General features: G+C 44.4%; 1 protein-coding gene across 7 annotated transcripts in view; it reads right to left on the bottom strand.

Annotated features, from left to right (window-relative positions):
• Positions 1 to 16,568, bottom strand: part of DOCK3 (dedicator of cytokinesis 3) — a 477,519-nt gene that overhangs the window by 12,173 nt on the left and 448,778 nt on the right. For 6 of the 7 annotated variants that reach the window (XM_038770866.1, XM_038770865.1, XM_038770863.1 and 3 more), the window contains 4 exons: positions 12,531 to 12,652; positions 10,406 to 10,547; positions 9,194 to 9,341; positions 2,118 to 2,236 (listed from right to left, as the gene is read on the bottom strand). In XM_038770866.1, coding sequence (XP_038626794.1) covers positions 2,118 to 2,236; positions 9,194 to 9,341; positions 10,406 to 10,547; positions 12,531 to 12,652 — 531 coding nt within the window. The remainder of the gene's footprint in view (positions 1 to 2,117; positions 2,237 to 9,193; positions 9,342 to 10,405; positions 10,548 to 12,530; positions 12,653 to 16,568) is intronic. The other variant, XM_038770864.1, reaches the window with a different exon arrangement.

A 16,568-nucleotide genomic window follows, 5' to 3' on the forward strand; every position in this document is an offset into this window, starting at 1 on the left:
TCTCTGGCCTGGACCTCTCTTCCTCTTCATATCTGACCATCTGTCATATTTATTAGGTGTTTGCTGTGTGCACAACACTGAACTAAGTGCTCGGTAGAGTACCATATGACAGATTTATGGACCACCACTCTTCCCTTCTCCAGACTTCAAAGTCCTACTAAAATCACATTCTCTCCAAGAAGTCTTCCCTGACTAACCTCTTCCCCTCGCTTCTGGGTCACCTATGCTTTTGGGTCTGTGCCCCTTAGAGCACTTTGATACCCATCCCAATCCCAGCACCACAGCACTTATGGTGATTATGGTATTTGTTAAGCGCTTACTATACGTCAAACACCATTCTAAGCATCGGGGTAGATACAAGCTAATCAGGTTGAGTACCTTCCCTGTCCCACAAGGGGCTCACAGTCTTACTCCCCATTTTACAGATGAGACAACTGAGGCACAGAAAAATTAAGTGACTTTCCCAAGGTCACTTATATACATATCCCTCAACTCTGCTCCTTCCCCTATTGGTAATTTATCTGAATGTCTGTCTCTCCCACTAGACTGTAAACTCCTTGAGGGCAGGGCTCATTTCTGCCAACTCTATTGTACCCTCCCAAGCGCTTAGCGGAGTGCTCGGCCCAGAGTAAGCACTCAATAAACACCACTGACTGACCAAATAAGTTGGGTGGCTGAGTGCTTTTCAGGGTCCCCTAGCGTTTAAGTGTGAAGAATTCATAATGAAGAAAGTAAAGTGCGAAAAGGAAGGGTGGAGAGAATAAAGTGAAATTAATTAACATACACAAGAGTGGCTTTTATTTTGCTCAGATTCATTTTGCAGAAAGGGTTAGATGTATGCCAGTGAGTAGAGATCATCAGCAACGAGGGTGCAAAGGAGCTTCAGACTTCAGGTCACCATGTCACAATGTGAAGTATCATTGTGTCACAACGATATCTGTATACAATTCTACAGCAAGCACTACTTCATTGACCTGGAAATACCTTCTTCTGTCAGAAACAGCATATACAGCAGTTGCTTTATCTGCTCAACCGTGCAGAAATGAAAGAGTCCGATAGCCTGCTAGGCAGGCAGAAAAAGGAAGGGGTAAGCACAGCCATCAGCAGACAATCATGGTTACACTCATTAAAACGGAGTTGGAAGTGGCATAGCACCAGTAAATTAATGGGCAACACCAGGCTCAATGGGGGCTCTAGGAACATCCAATGACCAGAGCTCACACAGCAGTAGGCACTTGCCAGTCACGAAGCAACAATTAACTCCCTCCTCCCTGCTCAGAGAAGCTCGGAGAGCCTTCCAAATCACAGGTTTTGACCAGGACCACAGCTTCCATAGAGAGCCTACTTCGGTTTGGCCGTAGAAGTCTGGAGAATCGCTAACTGGAGAGGAAACATGTGTGTGAGAAGTGGGAATAGGTGCTCTCTAAGATTCACTAACGCTGAGAATCTGGACTTCTCCGGCTCTTCTTTCAAAGGTGATCAGAACCATCAAGAGAGGGGCTTCCAACCTCCCTGCCAGTATAAACTGGGGAGTGGCCTGCAGTAGATCCCCATCATGACTCATGCATCCCAGATGCCAGCAGCCTGAAATTTCTACCTTCACAAGATGTCTAACTCTTTCATTCATTCAATCGTATTTATTGAGCACTTACTGTGTGCAGAGCACTGTACTAAGTGCTTGGAAAGTTCAATTCAGCAACAAAGAGAGACAATCCCTTCCCACAATGGTCACTGTTGTTGATGCATTAGCCATTACTGTATTTGCCTTGTTGAAAGCACACTTGGGCTTCTGCTTTAAGGCTCCAATTCTAGCACGGGAACACAGGTTTCTCTGTGGGATTCTTAGATGAGGGGAAAACGTCTCTAAGCAAAAACTTCCCACCCGGATTGCTTCAGGGGAATACAACGTTCTCAAACTGTATTTGTGGCTGGGGCACGGCAAATTGACTTTTTCAAAAGGGCGAGGAGGATTGCTGACTAGAATCCTCTTCACTGCAAGATGAAGAAATCACTGTGACCCTAATGCCAAGTGTTACTGACCCTTCCTGATTCTCCCGTAAGTACAGACAGGCACCCGGGCCAAAGGCAGAGAGAGAGAAGCCGAGTCAGTACGCTACCTGTCCATTCTCCATGATGGCAGCAGGATACATGGCACTGTTCGGGCGGTCCCGGTGGGCGGGCAACAGCATCATCTGCTCTCGATTGTGACGGTACATATCTGGCAGAGAGGGAGAGCCTGTAAACAAGCGAGAACAATCACGCACAGGTGACAAACTACAGAGGGGAGGGTCTCTACCAAGCCGAGGTACCACGGAGCCCTTTTCCGATCCACAGGATTTGGACATCACCCCTGTAGTTTAGACTTCTCAGAAAACACCAAGCAGAGATGAAACCGCATCGTCAGACGGACACAGTCAGCGTACCTAGCGTTAGCGTCAGGGACCCCGGATCTATCCAGACAGCTAAGCCAGAAACACAATCAAGTTTGGGGCCTTTGAACAACAGCTGGCCACTAGCAAAGCTCAAAGAAACTGAACTCACTTCCGCACATTGGCAGAAATAAACGAGGGCTGGAAAACTTCCTATTCTGTAATTACTGCAGGAGGAAGTCATGGGCATGGAGGCCCAAGCTTCCCCTCTTGGGTTTATCGGGAAATCCATAGTTGGGCGACAGTATCACAGTGCCATCAACCCAGTAAAATCATTAAAGAACAGAATGACATTTCCACACCACAGTCAGATAGATACACAAATGGTACCAAGGTACCACCATTTCAAGGAACATAACCTAAATATATCTTGGGGTACAGCCTCCCAGATACTTACATAATCCATTCCAGAACCTCTGGAAAAGTAATATGAAATTCCTTTAAATGCTATATACATAGTTATACATACACACACATATGTACACACACACACTGTAATACACGTACATGCACATACATACTGCAATGATCAATATCATTAAACTGAGATTATTGAATCTTTATCAAAGTAATGCAAAACATAACTCATAATTTTAAATGAGTAAGGAGTTATGACATGATTATGAGCCTCTGCAGGAGACTACAGAAGTAGGTACTTATTCTGCTGACTGCAGTAGTGTTTTTTCAACTTCAGTGAAGAATTTGTCCAACTTAGGTTGAAAAGAAGCTTCACCTTTTCTTCTTAAAGCACTTTGCAGCAGGCCAACTCCCTCTGAACACCCCTCTCTCTCATGTGTTTTCTTCAATCATATTTATGTGCTCATTTAAAATTTTAGCTGCTGTTGGAAAAGCCTAACTACTTTATCTGTTTTGGACATCTTGCAATGATGCACTGGGTGATTACTGGACTGTTGAAGTTTGATGAAGTCCTTGCTGGACAACAGTTCCTTCAAACGAGATGCAATGAGCTAACTCAGTGATGCTGCATCATCTGTTTCTAAAATAAAGTCTCCCTAGTTCAACACCTTCTTTGGTTATCAGCTCAAGGGTCTCTTCAACCTCTTGAAAATCTGACCCAAAACTGTGGGCAGGGCTTCCTCCAAGATCCATTCATTGCTGAGTGCTTAATCTCAGCCCTGGTGGGGAGGAGGTGGGGCAGGATTTACTTACCTGTAGCTATAAATGTGGAGAAAGACATCAGACCCTATAGACTATACCCTAAGGGGAGTTGGAACTTGGGGTACGTCTATGCTGTTTTTTCTTTTCATCGTTGAAAGATACAATGCTACCTGTGTATTTAGCCTTTAGATAACCTTGGACTTGTTCTGAACAAAACTCAATTTTCAGGGCACAAACGAGTATGTTAGAGCTGCTAGTTTTACCTGCCTCTCTAAAACTATTTTGGTTTTCTACGGTTCTAGTGCATTCATAATGAGTTAGGTCAATTATGCCATCATTGCTTCCACCCTTTTGGGCAGGGGAAATAACAATACAAAATGGAAAGCACTGAGATTTTAAATTAGGTTTCAAAGTTGATCCTGTTAGCTCCTAATCCAATGAATTTTATCCTCTGGTAGCCGAGACCTGGGGAGCAATTTTCTCTAACTGCCAAACGTAAACTTAGAAGGGTTATACTACTTTGCTTCAATTTCAACGACAGGTATGGAAGGTGCCACGTAATACTAAAAAGCCATCATCCTCATCAAGTGATTTCGAGAAACCACAGAGTTTATAGATTGCACAGGGCACACCACTAAGATCTGTCTCCTTGGGGAGAACTATTTCAAGGAAACAAGATGACAAATTTATCAGCTTCCCCTGTAAATGACCAAGAGGAATTGCCTTAAAAGAACAGTACTATATTAGACATCTGTACTGTTAGACTGAAGTGCCTTTTACCTAGGGCTGCCTTTGAAAATCACATGAACACTTCTGGTTTGGCAGAATGCACAGCTCATATTCGGGAAAGAAGGGGGGTGAATGCAATCTCTATTGCCAGATTATTATTTCTGAGAAAACCTTGGATTTAAGATGGATTTGGATCTGCTTGTCTAAAAGCGTCCCTCTCCTCAATCAATCAATGGTATTTATGGAGCGTTTGACTGCATGCAGGGCACTGTACTAAGTGCTTGGGAGAGTACAATACAACAGAGTTGGTAGACTTGATTCTTGCCCTCAAGATGCTTATAGTCTAGTGGGGGAGAGCTAATGCAAAGACAGGAAGAGGATCCAGGACATAAGTGCTGCCAATCCCCAGGACTGGCTAACAGACAATATTCCTCACAATACAACCTTAATGATCACAATTTCTTTTTGGTTACCATGGAAGGTGCCATGTAATACTAAAAAGCCATCATCCTCATCAAGTAATGCTAAGAAACCACAGAGTTTATAGATAATAATAATGATGATATTTGTTAGGTGCTTATTAAGTGCCAAGCACTGTTCTAAGCACCAGCACTGTTTTGCACAGGGGGCACCACTAAGATCTGTCTTCTCGGGGAGAACCATTTCACTCACATTCAGGCAAGAGAATCCTGAGTGACAAGAGCCACATTTAATTCAGATCAACCTATGTTCAACTATTACTGCATTGGAATCTTAGGTAATAATACCCTGGATATTTTATATGGCACTTATATTCTCAATGTGCTTTCAAGTCACTTACTCACTTTTGTCCTCACCACATCCCTGAGCTATAGGGAAAGGCAGGTACTATTATTCCCATTTTACAGAAGAGGAAACTGAAGCCCAGAGAGGTTAAGAGACTTTCCTAAGGTCCCACAGCAGGGCAGAGCTGGGACTAGAAGTTGGGTCTCCTGGCTCCCAGACCAGTGCTCTTTCCACTGCACCACTCTGGTAGCTAGAGGAAGAGCATTTTTAGGGGAGATTCCTTGTCATTTTTTCCTTGAGGTTTCCATTGTTTGACAAGGGTCTGCTCATTTCACTCCTCTAGCATCAACCTACTCACTGTACCTCTAGCTCATCTATCTAGCTGCCGACCCCTCGCGTACGTCCTGCCTCTGGCCTGGAACTCCCTCTCCCTCCATATACAAGAGGTCACCACTCTCCCCACCTTCCAAGCCTCACTGAAATCACATCTCCTCCAAAAGGCCTTCCTCAACTAACCCCTCATTTCCCTTACTTCCTCTCCCTTGCACTTGGATTTGTATCCTTGAAGCACTTGATAGTCACCCCTCCCTCGGCCCCAAAGCACTTATGTACATACCTGTGATTAATTTTAATGTCTGTCTCTCCCTCTAGACTGTAAGCTAGACAGGGAACATGTCTATCAACTCTGTTGTACTGTACTCTCCCAAGTGCTTAGTACAGTGCTCTGCACACAGTAAGCGATCAATAAATACCACTGATTGATTGATTCAGGAAAGAGCAAGAAAGTAATTTTTTGGACCAATTTGTTACAGCAGTCAAAAGATCAGTCCACGAAGAGAGGCTGATGGAAATAATTTGTATTCAATTTATTCCTTTCTGGTGCATGAGGCTGGAGGCTTCTGTAAATATGCACATATTAAATAAACCAGAAGAGCAACTTATATCAACAAGAATTCCCTGCAGATCAATCCTTTTCAAATGTTTTCGATAGGGTGACAGTTTACGACTGCTGGTTGAATTTCTGCCATTTTATGTTTTAGCTACTTTAATTCTTTCTTCTTGTACTTATTCCTTGAAGCGATCTTGCTGAGTGGATGTTTAAAAAAAATGGAAGAAAAACGAAACCTGAAAAACCCAATGATATTCAACTTATGAAGTCCTTTTCTGAAAGGGCTTCACAATGTCCTTGAGAGAGAGTGACCCACTGTGATCTTGGCTTTTTGCCAGTGGCAAAAGTGATACACAGAGGATAAATGAGCCACCCCAGTAGCTACAGCAAATCAGTAACAGTCTGGAAACGATCCTCAAATGTGGAGTTCAGGGCTTTCTCTTTGCATTGGGACACTGGCCAACGGGCTGAGACAGCGCAAGTGGCACTGGGCAAACCACTAGCACTAGAATCAATTCTCCCATGCAGCTTCTCAGACGTCAAGTCTCAGGACTGAGGGTCATATCTATCATTTCTGATGGGAGCTTCCAACACCACCATTTATTAAATGCTTTTTAAGGGCGAGTAGAAGATTGTAGTTTCCATTTGAGCAATCTAGCATCCAACCAGACAAAAAAAAGAGAGATGCCAGTGAGCGGAGCTTATGCTGTAGCTTAAGTGGGCGCACCTTTAGGATCGTGTCACGGTCAAATTGGAAACTTCATCAACAGTCCTTCAACAAAGTCACTCCTCTACAACAGCCATGCCAATAGCTATTTCTTTTCCAATCAGAAAAGCTTCCTACAGGAAGGCTCCACTGAAAAGGGAATTGTGGTTTGAATGCTCTGAACCTCTCCTTCTATTTGATGACACGTGGTGAAGGTTCAGTGGAGAGAGAAATTTGACCTAACACGGAAAAAGGGGGGTCGTTCCGTTCCCATTGTCACGGTTCCGTCCTCTGTTCTGATTTTTGCTCACAAGGGGGAGCTGTTGACTTAATCATGACTTCTTGGAAAAAGCACTCATCATTGGAATTCCAAGCAACAAGAAACTACAAGCTGAGGGAGCAGCTGGTGATGCTGGGAACTCAGATGACCCCCTGAAAGACAATGTCTAGGCTACTCTTGTGGAAAAAATGATTGCATGCTGTAGGCACAAAAATGATCCATTTAGGTTTACAAACACAGACCTGATGGCTTCTTTAGGTTTATGGATTCTTCCTGTTCTTGCTTTACTCAATTCCTGCTCAGCATCCATCACTTCTACCCCAGTTTCATTTAATAATAATCGAACTCTTATGTGCTTACTTAATAAAGACTCTACAGGTGAAATATATTTGACTTTTCAGCACTTTCCACTAGTTTCCCCTGGTCTTTTGACAGTCATCCAAGTCATCCATATTTGAATAAAGATAGCCTATCGCTGCCCACTTTCTCATTCTCCTGAGATTTCTGTTCAGTATTTATGGCATCACAATCTCAATTTATCTTTGGATTTTCTCAATTTATGACAACACAAAGATTGATGGGAGTAAGGACTGGAAATGGTTTTACACATCCTGGATGACATCTCTGAGTTCGATGCAGAGAACCTGCATATAGAAAGGTTTTTGTGAGTTTTTTCCATTTTTAAATGAATCAAGTTCCTGCAGCCTCCCTTTGCCGATGGTTCCTCAATTTTTTCTTTATATTCCATCAAAAGCATTCCTTTAAATTCTTATTCTAGTTCAATTCCTAAAACAATTCTTCTTCCTCCTGCATGTTTACACCACCAGGTGTCTGCAGGTGATTATCTTGCCCTTACTCGCTGGCCAATTTGACTCCTTTAATCCTTTACAGTCCATCAATCCCCACGTTTCCTTATCTTTCAATTCTGTTCTAGTCCTGGCATGCATTTTTGCCTGTGGAGGACAATCTCCCTTCCCTTCTCCCTTCCTTCACTCCAAGTCTTTTCGCCTCCCCAGCTGAATTTGCCGTCCCCAGTCCTGGAGAAAAATCGATGTGGCCTTTCTCTTTTCAGTCAGAGTATGTGGCCAGGTGGAATGAAGGCTGAAATGGCTGTGTGACCCGAGTCCCCCTCTCTTCACCCTGTCTTCGCTCTTCTTAGGTTGGAAGTTCTTTGAGGGATTAGATCAAGTCTACCCATTTGCACTGAGAGCAGCACCTAGAAAAGGCTCAGCAACATTTTTTTTTCCACCAGAGTAGTCACTGGCTGTAATAACTGCTGTACCAATTGCCATGATGTTAATGGCAGTGCTCAAAGTAGATACCCAGCCTCTCTGGTTTTTCTTTAAGCTTTCCTAGAAATGAAGTAGATTTTTGTTTTCCAGCTAAAATGTCCCTGCCCACCCACCACTGCCATCTTTTTAGCTTCCAGCTGAATAGAGTTGGGACTATCACATTCCTTGCTCTGAAATAATGCTTTTTCCCCCCTGTATAGCTCATATCCCTCTGCTGCCAATACTACACTGATGACCCTTTAATGCTCCAGGTCTCACTGAATATTGCCTTTTCCCATTTCGTTACAAATACTTCCACCAAAAAGGGCTGTTGTTTAAAAATTCAGGATTAGGAAGAGAAGAAGTTGGGTTCTGGGAGAGAAAACGTTCATGCAGTGTCATAAAAAACCCGCCAAAAACTATAATTTGAAAAGTAAATAGCTTTTGCCCTGACCTTTTTTTTAAATTAAGAAAGTCCCCTTATGTTTCTGATACTGTATTAAAATGCTTTGCTTCAGTCTACACAATTAGCTTCTCACTACAGTACTTTGTTAACTTTTCCCTAGATCCTAGATTGACCTTTGTTTTAATCTGGAACATCCTCCTTTTTGCAAACATCTCACCAGGTTAGAATTTGAGTCTTTCATTAGATAGCGTGCCCCTGGGGGAATACTGAGCGTGAGGCAGTGACGGGCTCACTTAGATGGCAGCACATTCATAACAGATGCACAGAAGGGGCCTAAAGCCACAGTGAACCACACCCATCTGGCCAGAGAGCACCCTTCCTTGCATCATGTTTACTGAATGGAACTCTACAAGCTTTCGAAGAGAAACCAGGACACCTCAGAGCCAAAACGTGACTTTGCAGCCTTAAGAGTGACTATTAAAAAATAATGGTTTGGGTGTATCTTAATAGCACAAGCGTAGGAGACAAGAAGGTGAGGAAGTCAGGGCCTCGTGTGCGCTCTTCGTCACGTCTCTGAAACTCCCGCCCGCCATTCTTACCTCGTGCACTGGGAGGGGCAGAATTAATCATCTGCGATGGTGCAGAGTGGGTGGAGCTGAGGCTGGAAGAGGAAGGACTGGCTTGGCTCGAGGATACAACAGAGACGCTGGTGACCGAACCCTGGAACCTGGCATTTGGGTAGCCAGCCTGCAGGTGGCAGAGAAATAAATCAAAGAGAATTAGTGGAATGGTACATTAACCTGTCCCCGGCTTCAGCACCAGAATGGTACATTAAAATCATCCTGCACATTTCATTTTCGATACTGGGGAATCACTTTTACTCTTTTCTTCAGCGTTACTGGGTCACGGGAGCCTGAAAGTCTTCACACAAATTCAACAGTAAAGTGATCATCCATCACTCTCGCTTGAAAGGGCACCCCTCCATCTCCTATGTTCCAAGGCCTTAGCTTTGATATATACTTAAAAGTGGCATGACCGAGGTTCTCTTGGAAAAGTCTTGGATCTCACTTCTCAACTCGGCAGGCAAGGATGCATTTCCCAGCCCTCTCTCCCCACTCCTGTAAAACAATAGTGACTCTCTTTCACCTACCCAGTTTCAGCCTTGGGTGTCATATATACCCCAGAAAATATTTCACTTGCCCTTTTTCCTTCTATGGTGGGCATTCTTAAATCAGGAATGGAGATAAAGACAGTGCAGCAATCTAGGACCATCCCTGGACATGCTGGTTCACCGACACAGGGAAGTGCGGCTAGAGATGGAGACCCCTGAGTGAGTCGATTGTTCCTGAGATGTAACCTCAGATGCAACCCTTCAAAGCCCTACTGGAAGCTCACCTTCTCCAGGAGGCCTTCCCAGACTAAGCCCCCTTTTTCCTCTGCTCTCCCTCGCCCTGACTCACTCCCTTTGCTCTACCCCCTCCCCTCCCACAGCACTTGTGTATATATGTACATATTTATAATTATAATTCTATTTACTTTTATTAATGATGTGCATAGCTCTATAATCCTTTTTATTTACAATAATGCTACTGATGCCTGTTTACTTGTTTCGATGTCTGTCTCCCCCCTTCTAGACTGTGAGCCCATTGTGGGCAGGGATTTTCTCTATTTGTTGCTGAATTGTACTTCCCAAGCACTTAGTACAGTGCTCTGCACACAGCAGGCGCTCAATAAATACGACTGAATGAATGAATGAATGAACCTCGCCTCTGGAGCAGTCCAAACTTTCTGTGTCTGGAGCACTTAGGTACCTGCATGGGGTGGAACATGTCATCAGGAATCTCCCCTCCTACAGCGCCCTCAGCCAAGACCACCATGTTTCCTGCTTCGCTGGATGCATGAGAGGAAAGAGAGGACGATGAGTGGCGGACTACAGCCATCGAGTTCACTGGGCTGAAATCGAAAGGAGAACACAGGGTGGCACGGTTAAGGTCTGGATCTGTGGATTTCCTGAACTTCCAATTGAACTCAGAGACATTCAGAAATATCTAGGGAGGGGAATCTTCCAAACCATTTGTGGCCCTCATCCGCACACCCAGGAGATGGACTCCTAGGTGCCCCTCCTGAAGGAAGATAAATTCAGCAGTTTCTAACGCCTTATACAGTTTTAACCTGTAACCGAGCCCAGTGGACTGAAGGATGTAGGGAGGCCAGGTAGGGGAAAGACCTTCAGCCATTGTGAGGAGAGAATCCCCTTTCTGCCAACTTCCTGTAGTAGCCAGGAGGGGGATGCAGGATGATCCCTGTGCCTTTGGGGAGACACCTGGGCTTGAGACAATGAGTAGTGGAAGTGATAGGGTTGTAGGGATTTGGGATTTGCTAGGCAGAGACCCTCAAATCCTGCCCAACCCAAGAAAAAAAAGAACTGGAGGGTTTTAGGACCTAGCAGATGCTGGCAGGGGTCAGAGAAGCAGCGTGGCTCAGTGGAAAGAGTCAGAGGTCATGGGTTCAAATCCCGGCTCAGCCGCTTGTCAGCTGTGTGACTCTGGGCAAGTCACTTAACTTCTCTGTGCCTCGGTTACCTCATATGTAAAATGGGGATTAAGACTGTGAGCCCTACGTGGGACAACCTGATCACCTTGTATCCTCCCCAGCACTTAGATCAGTGCTTTGCACATAGTAAGCGCTTAACAAATGCCCTTATTATTATTATTATTATTATTAGTGCTTGTAAAATGACTCTTGGGGCTCTTCAAGCTGGGAGATAAAGCTGAGAATCCCCAGAAGTGCCACACGATATATTTTGAAAACATCAGGAGTCAGATTGGATAAGTTATCTCTCGTTCTGTAAAACGGAAGCCAAGGGCAATGCCCAAACATTGCCAGGAACCCGAAGCCATACCCAATTGGCTCAAATACAGCAGAGGGCAACCACCACTTTATCTAAGATTTGGAAAATGTTTTCACTTTGGGAGGTTGATGGTGAAGAAGCGGGTACAATTTAGATTGCTGGAGGTGAGATCTTTTGAGCTTCTTCCCAGAAGAGTGGGTACAGGATTCCCAGCATTCTTTCTTTTTAATTGCTATGCAGAGAAAGTTCTCCACTTGGAACTCACTTAATTTGTCTTATTTTTTAGTGCTTCCTATGTGCCAAGGCACTACACTAAGTGCTGCGGGGAGACCAAAGACAATGAGATCAGACACAGGGCTATTCCACACAGGGCTCTCAATTTATGAGGTGGGGAGAGCGGTTGTCGTATCTCCATTTTACAGATGAAGAAACTGAGGCCCAGAGCGGTTGAATGACTTACCCAAGGTCACAAAGCAGGTGAGTGGCAGAGCTGGGATTGGTAGTCGGGTCTTCTGATTTCCAGTCCTCTATACTCTAGGCCGCAGTGCCCCATGACCATCAAACTGAAGAATGGAGCGCTTTCCTATCTTTTGTCTGTCTCCCCCATTAGATTGGGAGCGCCTTCAAGGGCAGGGAACATGTGTTTTGCTTCTCCTGCTCTCTCCCAAGTGCTTAGCACTCGGATGGTGCTCAGTCAATAACATCAATTAATTAACCATTGAGTAATCCTTATCCACCTAAGAGCTTCTGAGATACTAGGAAAACCCCAAACCCAGGTTACAGTTCCTCGCTGTGGGCACAGAACTTGTCTGCCAACTCTGTTTCACTGTATGCTCCCAAGCACTTAGTCCAGTGCTCTGCATATAGTAAGTGCTCAGTAACTACCACTGATTTATTGAAAGATGCAAACTGATTTTTGCCCTTAATGCTGATTAGATGGAGAGAGAAATTTTGCCCCCTTCAAGTACATTTTGAAATTTTGACAGCAAACATTTCCTGATCGTTTTCCACAGCAGAAATTCTTAGGCCCTCAGGAACCAATTATTTGGGTAGTTCTGTGTATTTACCCAGGACAGACAGTGTACCTGTGTCTGTGGACCATCCTGGAGCCTTCTGAACTCACTGCACCATGGGACACCAGAATGTTGCTGCGAGAGACGATGGTACCCGGACAAGGTGGATTCGGTTTATCCAAACCAGGAAACTCCTAAAAGCAAATTTAAAACTTCATTAGTTACTGTAGGTAGTCAGGATTCAAAATGACTTGGAGGAAAAAATGGGGAGAATTCTTTCATTTAATACGAATGCTCTACCATATTTTTTTCTAATAAAATCCAGGGGACATATAGTAATACTGTTTTCCATACTTTTCTTTATTAGCCATGGCAGTTTTGCCACCAGCCACAATGAGAATAATTTTTTTTCTTTCCACTATTATCTTGCTCCTCACCAGAACTCAAGCTTATGGAAGTGGAAAAAAAAAGTTACCAGATTTAGAAGTTAACAGATGAAAATACCTTGCAAGTCTGTCTTTTGGGGTGATGGGTCCAACTGCCACCTTTTATGGCTGTCCCATTTGCCCATCAGGTTTTTGCAGAGTAGAGTTCTGAACCTGAACAACTTTTTAAAATGGTATTTGTTAAGCACTTACTATGCGTCAAGCATTGCTCTAAGCATTGGGGTAGATACAAGTTAATCAGGCCAGATACAGTACCTGTCCCACACGGAGCTCACAGACTATGTAAGAAGGAGAACGGGCATTTAATCCCCATTTTGCAGCTGAGAACACTGAGGCATAGAGAAGTGACTTGCCCATGGTCACACACATCAAGCAAGTGGCGGAGCTAGGATCAGAACACAGGTCTTCTGGCTCCCAGGCTCTTGCTTTAGCCACTTGACATTTTATTACCCATCTGGACCTGCCTATGCACTAGTATATTTTGTCCTGGGCCCGCACAACTCTGTCTTTGAATGAGAGTCAACTTTCTTGGACCCATTTGCTTCTTAGGGTCTATCCGTCAGGTTCTTCCAACCAGTGTCCGAGGTCTAATGTGGACATCTGTTCCGCACTCATGTGGGACAGTAACAGATTTCAGTCTCCAGTTCCACCACCTGGAAAATGGCTGATGAAGTTCGTTAAATTCCCACTTCTGCTAGGGTGGCATGAGTGACTGTGACAGTAGGACACTCTCAGCATGAGGGGACAGCAGGTCAGAAGGGAGAGAGAGGGAGAGATGGAGACAGAAGAAGATACTGGTGCTGCCCACCCACTCCAACTGCAGCTTCATCTTCTGCAGTCATTACTACTATTACCACTGCAAGAGACTTCTTCCAAATTGGTCTCACTGGAAACATTTTGGGGATTGGGTCTAGCAGCAGCTTGGGAGTAGCATGGGGGTAGTAGCAGCAGGAGTGGCAGCCTTAGCTGAGGCTCTCTCTCTCCCCCTCCCTCCATTTCTCTCGACTTGCTGTTACTGCTCTGTGTGGAAGACATTTGAAGGAGTGCTTCTGTGTATGTGTCACTGTGTTTGGCATAATAATACTAACTGTGGTTTTTGTTTAGCATTTACTATGTGCCAGGTGGCACTATACTAAGGGCTGGGGTAGATAAAAAGGTAATTGGGCACAGTCCCTGTCCCATATAGGGCTCACAGTCTTAATCCTCATTTTACAGATGAGGAAACTGAGGACGAGAGAAGTGAAGTGACTTGCCCAAGGTCACACAGCAGACAAGTGGCAAAGCCAGGATTAGAACCCATGACCTTCTGACTCCCACGTCCGTGATCTATCCACTCCGCCATGTTGCTTCTCTTGGAAGCAATGTCCCGCTGACACATCAAACTCAACATGTCTAAAACTGAACTGCTCATTTTCCCCCTCAAACCATCTTCTCCACCAGACTTTCCCATCACTGTTGAAAACATTACAATTCTCCCTGTTTCCAAGCCCACAACCTTGGACTTATCCTTGACTTTTCTTTCTCCAACCCACATAGTCAGCCAGCCACAAAATCTTGTCAGTTTTCATCATCAATGGTATGTATTGCGTGCTGTGGGCACAGCACTGTACTAAGCGCTTGGGAGAGTACAACAGAGTTGGTAGACACATTCTCTGCTCCTTCCTCTCCATGCAAATTGCTACCACGCTGGTCCAATTCTCCTGACTCGTGGGCCCACGCTCTTAGGCTACATCTCACTACTTCTCCACGTAAATTTGGGAGGAGTAGAGAGTGTGAGCTGAGGTGTACTGGGAGAAGAGAGTGGATATGTATGCAGAAAACAGGTCAAGAGCCTTAAATCCAATGGTAAGGAGGTTCTGTTTGACGTGAGAGGAAGGGGTAGCCACTGGAGGATTTTGAGGAGCGGCATGATGCAATCTGAATGTCATTTTAAGAAGATGATCTGGGCGTCTGTATGAAGGGGAGAGGCTTTAGGTGAGCAGATCAGTAAGGTGATGAGAACTTGGATCAGGGACTACCCTGTAGCTGTATAGGTGGAGAGGAATGGCTGGATCTGAGAAATACGGTGGAGAAAAAAACTGGCAGGATTTGGAGACAGACTGAATATGGAAGGTGAAAGACAGAGAGGAGTCAAAGATGACACCAAGTTTGTGAGCTTCTTGAATGGGGAGGATGGCAGTTCTGTGACTGATGGGAGGGTCGGGAGGAGGAGTAGGTTTAGGAAGGAAGATGAGGAGTGTGGTTCTATTTTTGTGTAATTAAATTGTTATTACGATCATAAACTACTTGACAAGAACCTAGAGACTAAACTCTTTTGGGTGACAAAACATTAGTTTCAGGCCCTTGTTGCTAATGAAGCTAATTTTTTTTCTCTATTTCTTTGCCTCATCTTTGTCCCCAATACTAGTCAATTTTACTGAATGCCAATTCCATGGACTCAGACGTCCCCCGCCATAACAAAGCATGCTGAATGACAAAAGCCTCCTTACAAAATGGAATTCAACATACATATACTTGCTATCTCAGCTCATCAAATAAGCTCCGGGGTTTTTATAGCAGAGACTGATAAAGAAACTTCCTTTCCAGTATATTTTAAGCGAATGGGCTCTTGGCTCCTTTTATTGGAAAAAAATAGAAAACACAGGAAATATGCTAAGTGTGTATGAGAGATTGAATCTCCAAGCGAGAAAATCTTAGTGGTGGTTTGTCTCAGTTTTCCTCTATGCACAGTTTTGGTTCATGAGTCACAAAGGCTTTGCCTGCAGACATGTGGAGGTCACACACACTGCAGTCAGAGGGCAGAGAATTCTTCCAATTGGGAAACAGTCACTTTGAGCTCTTCCCCCAGGTGATGGTCAGAGTGTAGAAATGTTTGATGTCCTTTAAGTTTCAGTTCCACACAAATTGGAGGAGCTGTATGTTTACTAAGAACTAAAGGAAAGCTACCTAATGACCACATTCTTTGCTGAAATCCTAAACAACTGTCCTTTTTGATTTGGCAAGCTCTTTTAAAAGCAAGTTCCACAAATTAAAACTGCTTTCAAATGAGCCATCCTGTAAAATGCTGTGGAACCCTGAAAAACCTGACCTCCCCAAATTCTAAGCCTAGGTGCCTACTCCTGGGGATGAGAGCAGTGATGGCCCCCATGGCTTTTTGAGCTGAACTCCCAGGCTGGCTCCATGTCAGGTTTCTGAAAAGACCTACCAGGGCTGAAAGGACCCAAAATGGTGGCTTTCTGACCTAGTCGATCTTTGAAGTCTGTCTCCTCCCAATCCTCATCACCTGCAAAATCTCTGCTCCCTTTGGCCCCAGTGTTTGGGTGGAAGGAAGGTTTGTCTTTCTCTGTATTGCAACGAATAATCAGACCTTTTCCTCCTGATATATCAACCACCTAAGAGGTCTTCTGGCAGGGCAGTGATTCGATACAATCAGGGAAGACTGTGTCATGGGAAGGGACTTTGGCCTTTGCACCAAGCCCAGTGAACAGCTAATTCTCTTTTGATTTGGGTTTTAGCTTAGAGAATCACACCCACTGTCTATATAGCAGGGCTTGGCTACACAGTTGAAAACAATAAGACTGCTCCCTTGAAGTTTTATTCAGGACACAGCTCTACTTAAAATGGCACAGCTGCCACAGGGTTCCCCCAAACTGACAATATGTGG

Source organism: Tachyglossus aculeatus, chromosome X2 (genome assembly GCF_015852505.1).
Source record: "Tachyglossus aculeatus isolate mTacAcu1 chromosome X2, mTacAcu1.pri, whole genome shotgun sequence".
In the NCBI taxonomy this organism is placed as follows: Eukaryota; Metazoa; Chordata; class Mammalia; order Monotremata; family Tachyglossidae; genus Tachyglossus; species Tachyglossus aculeatus.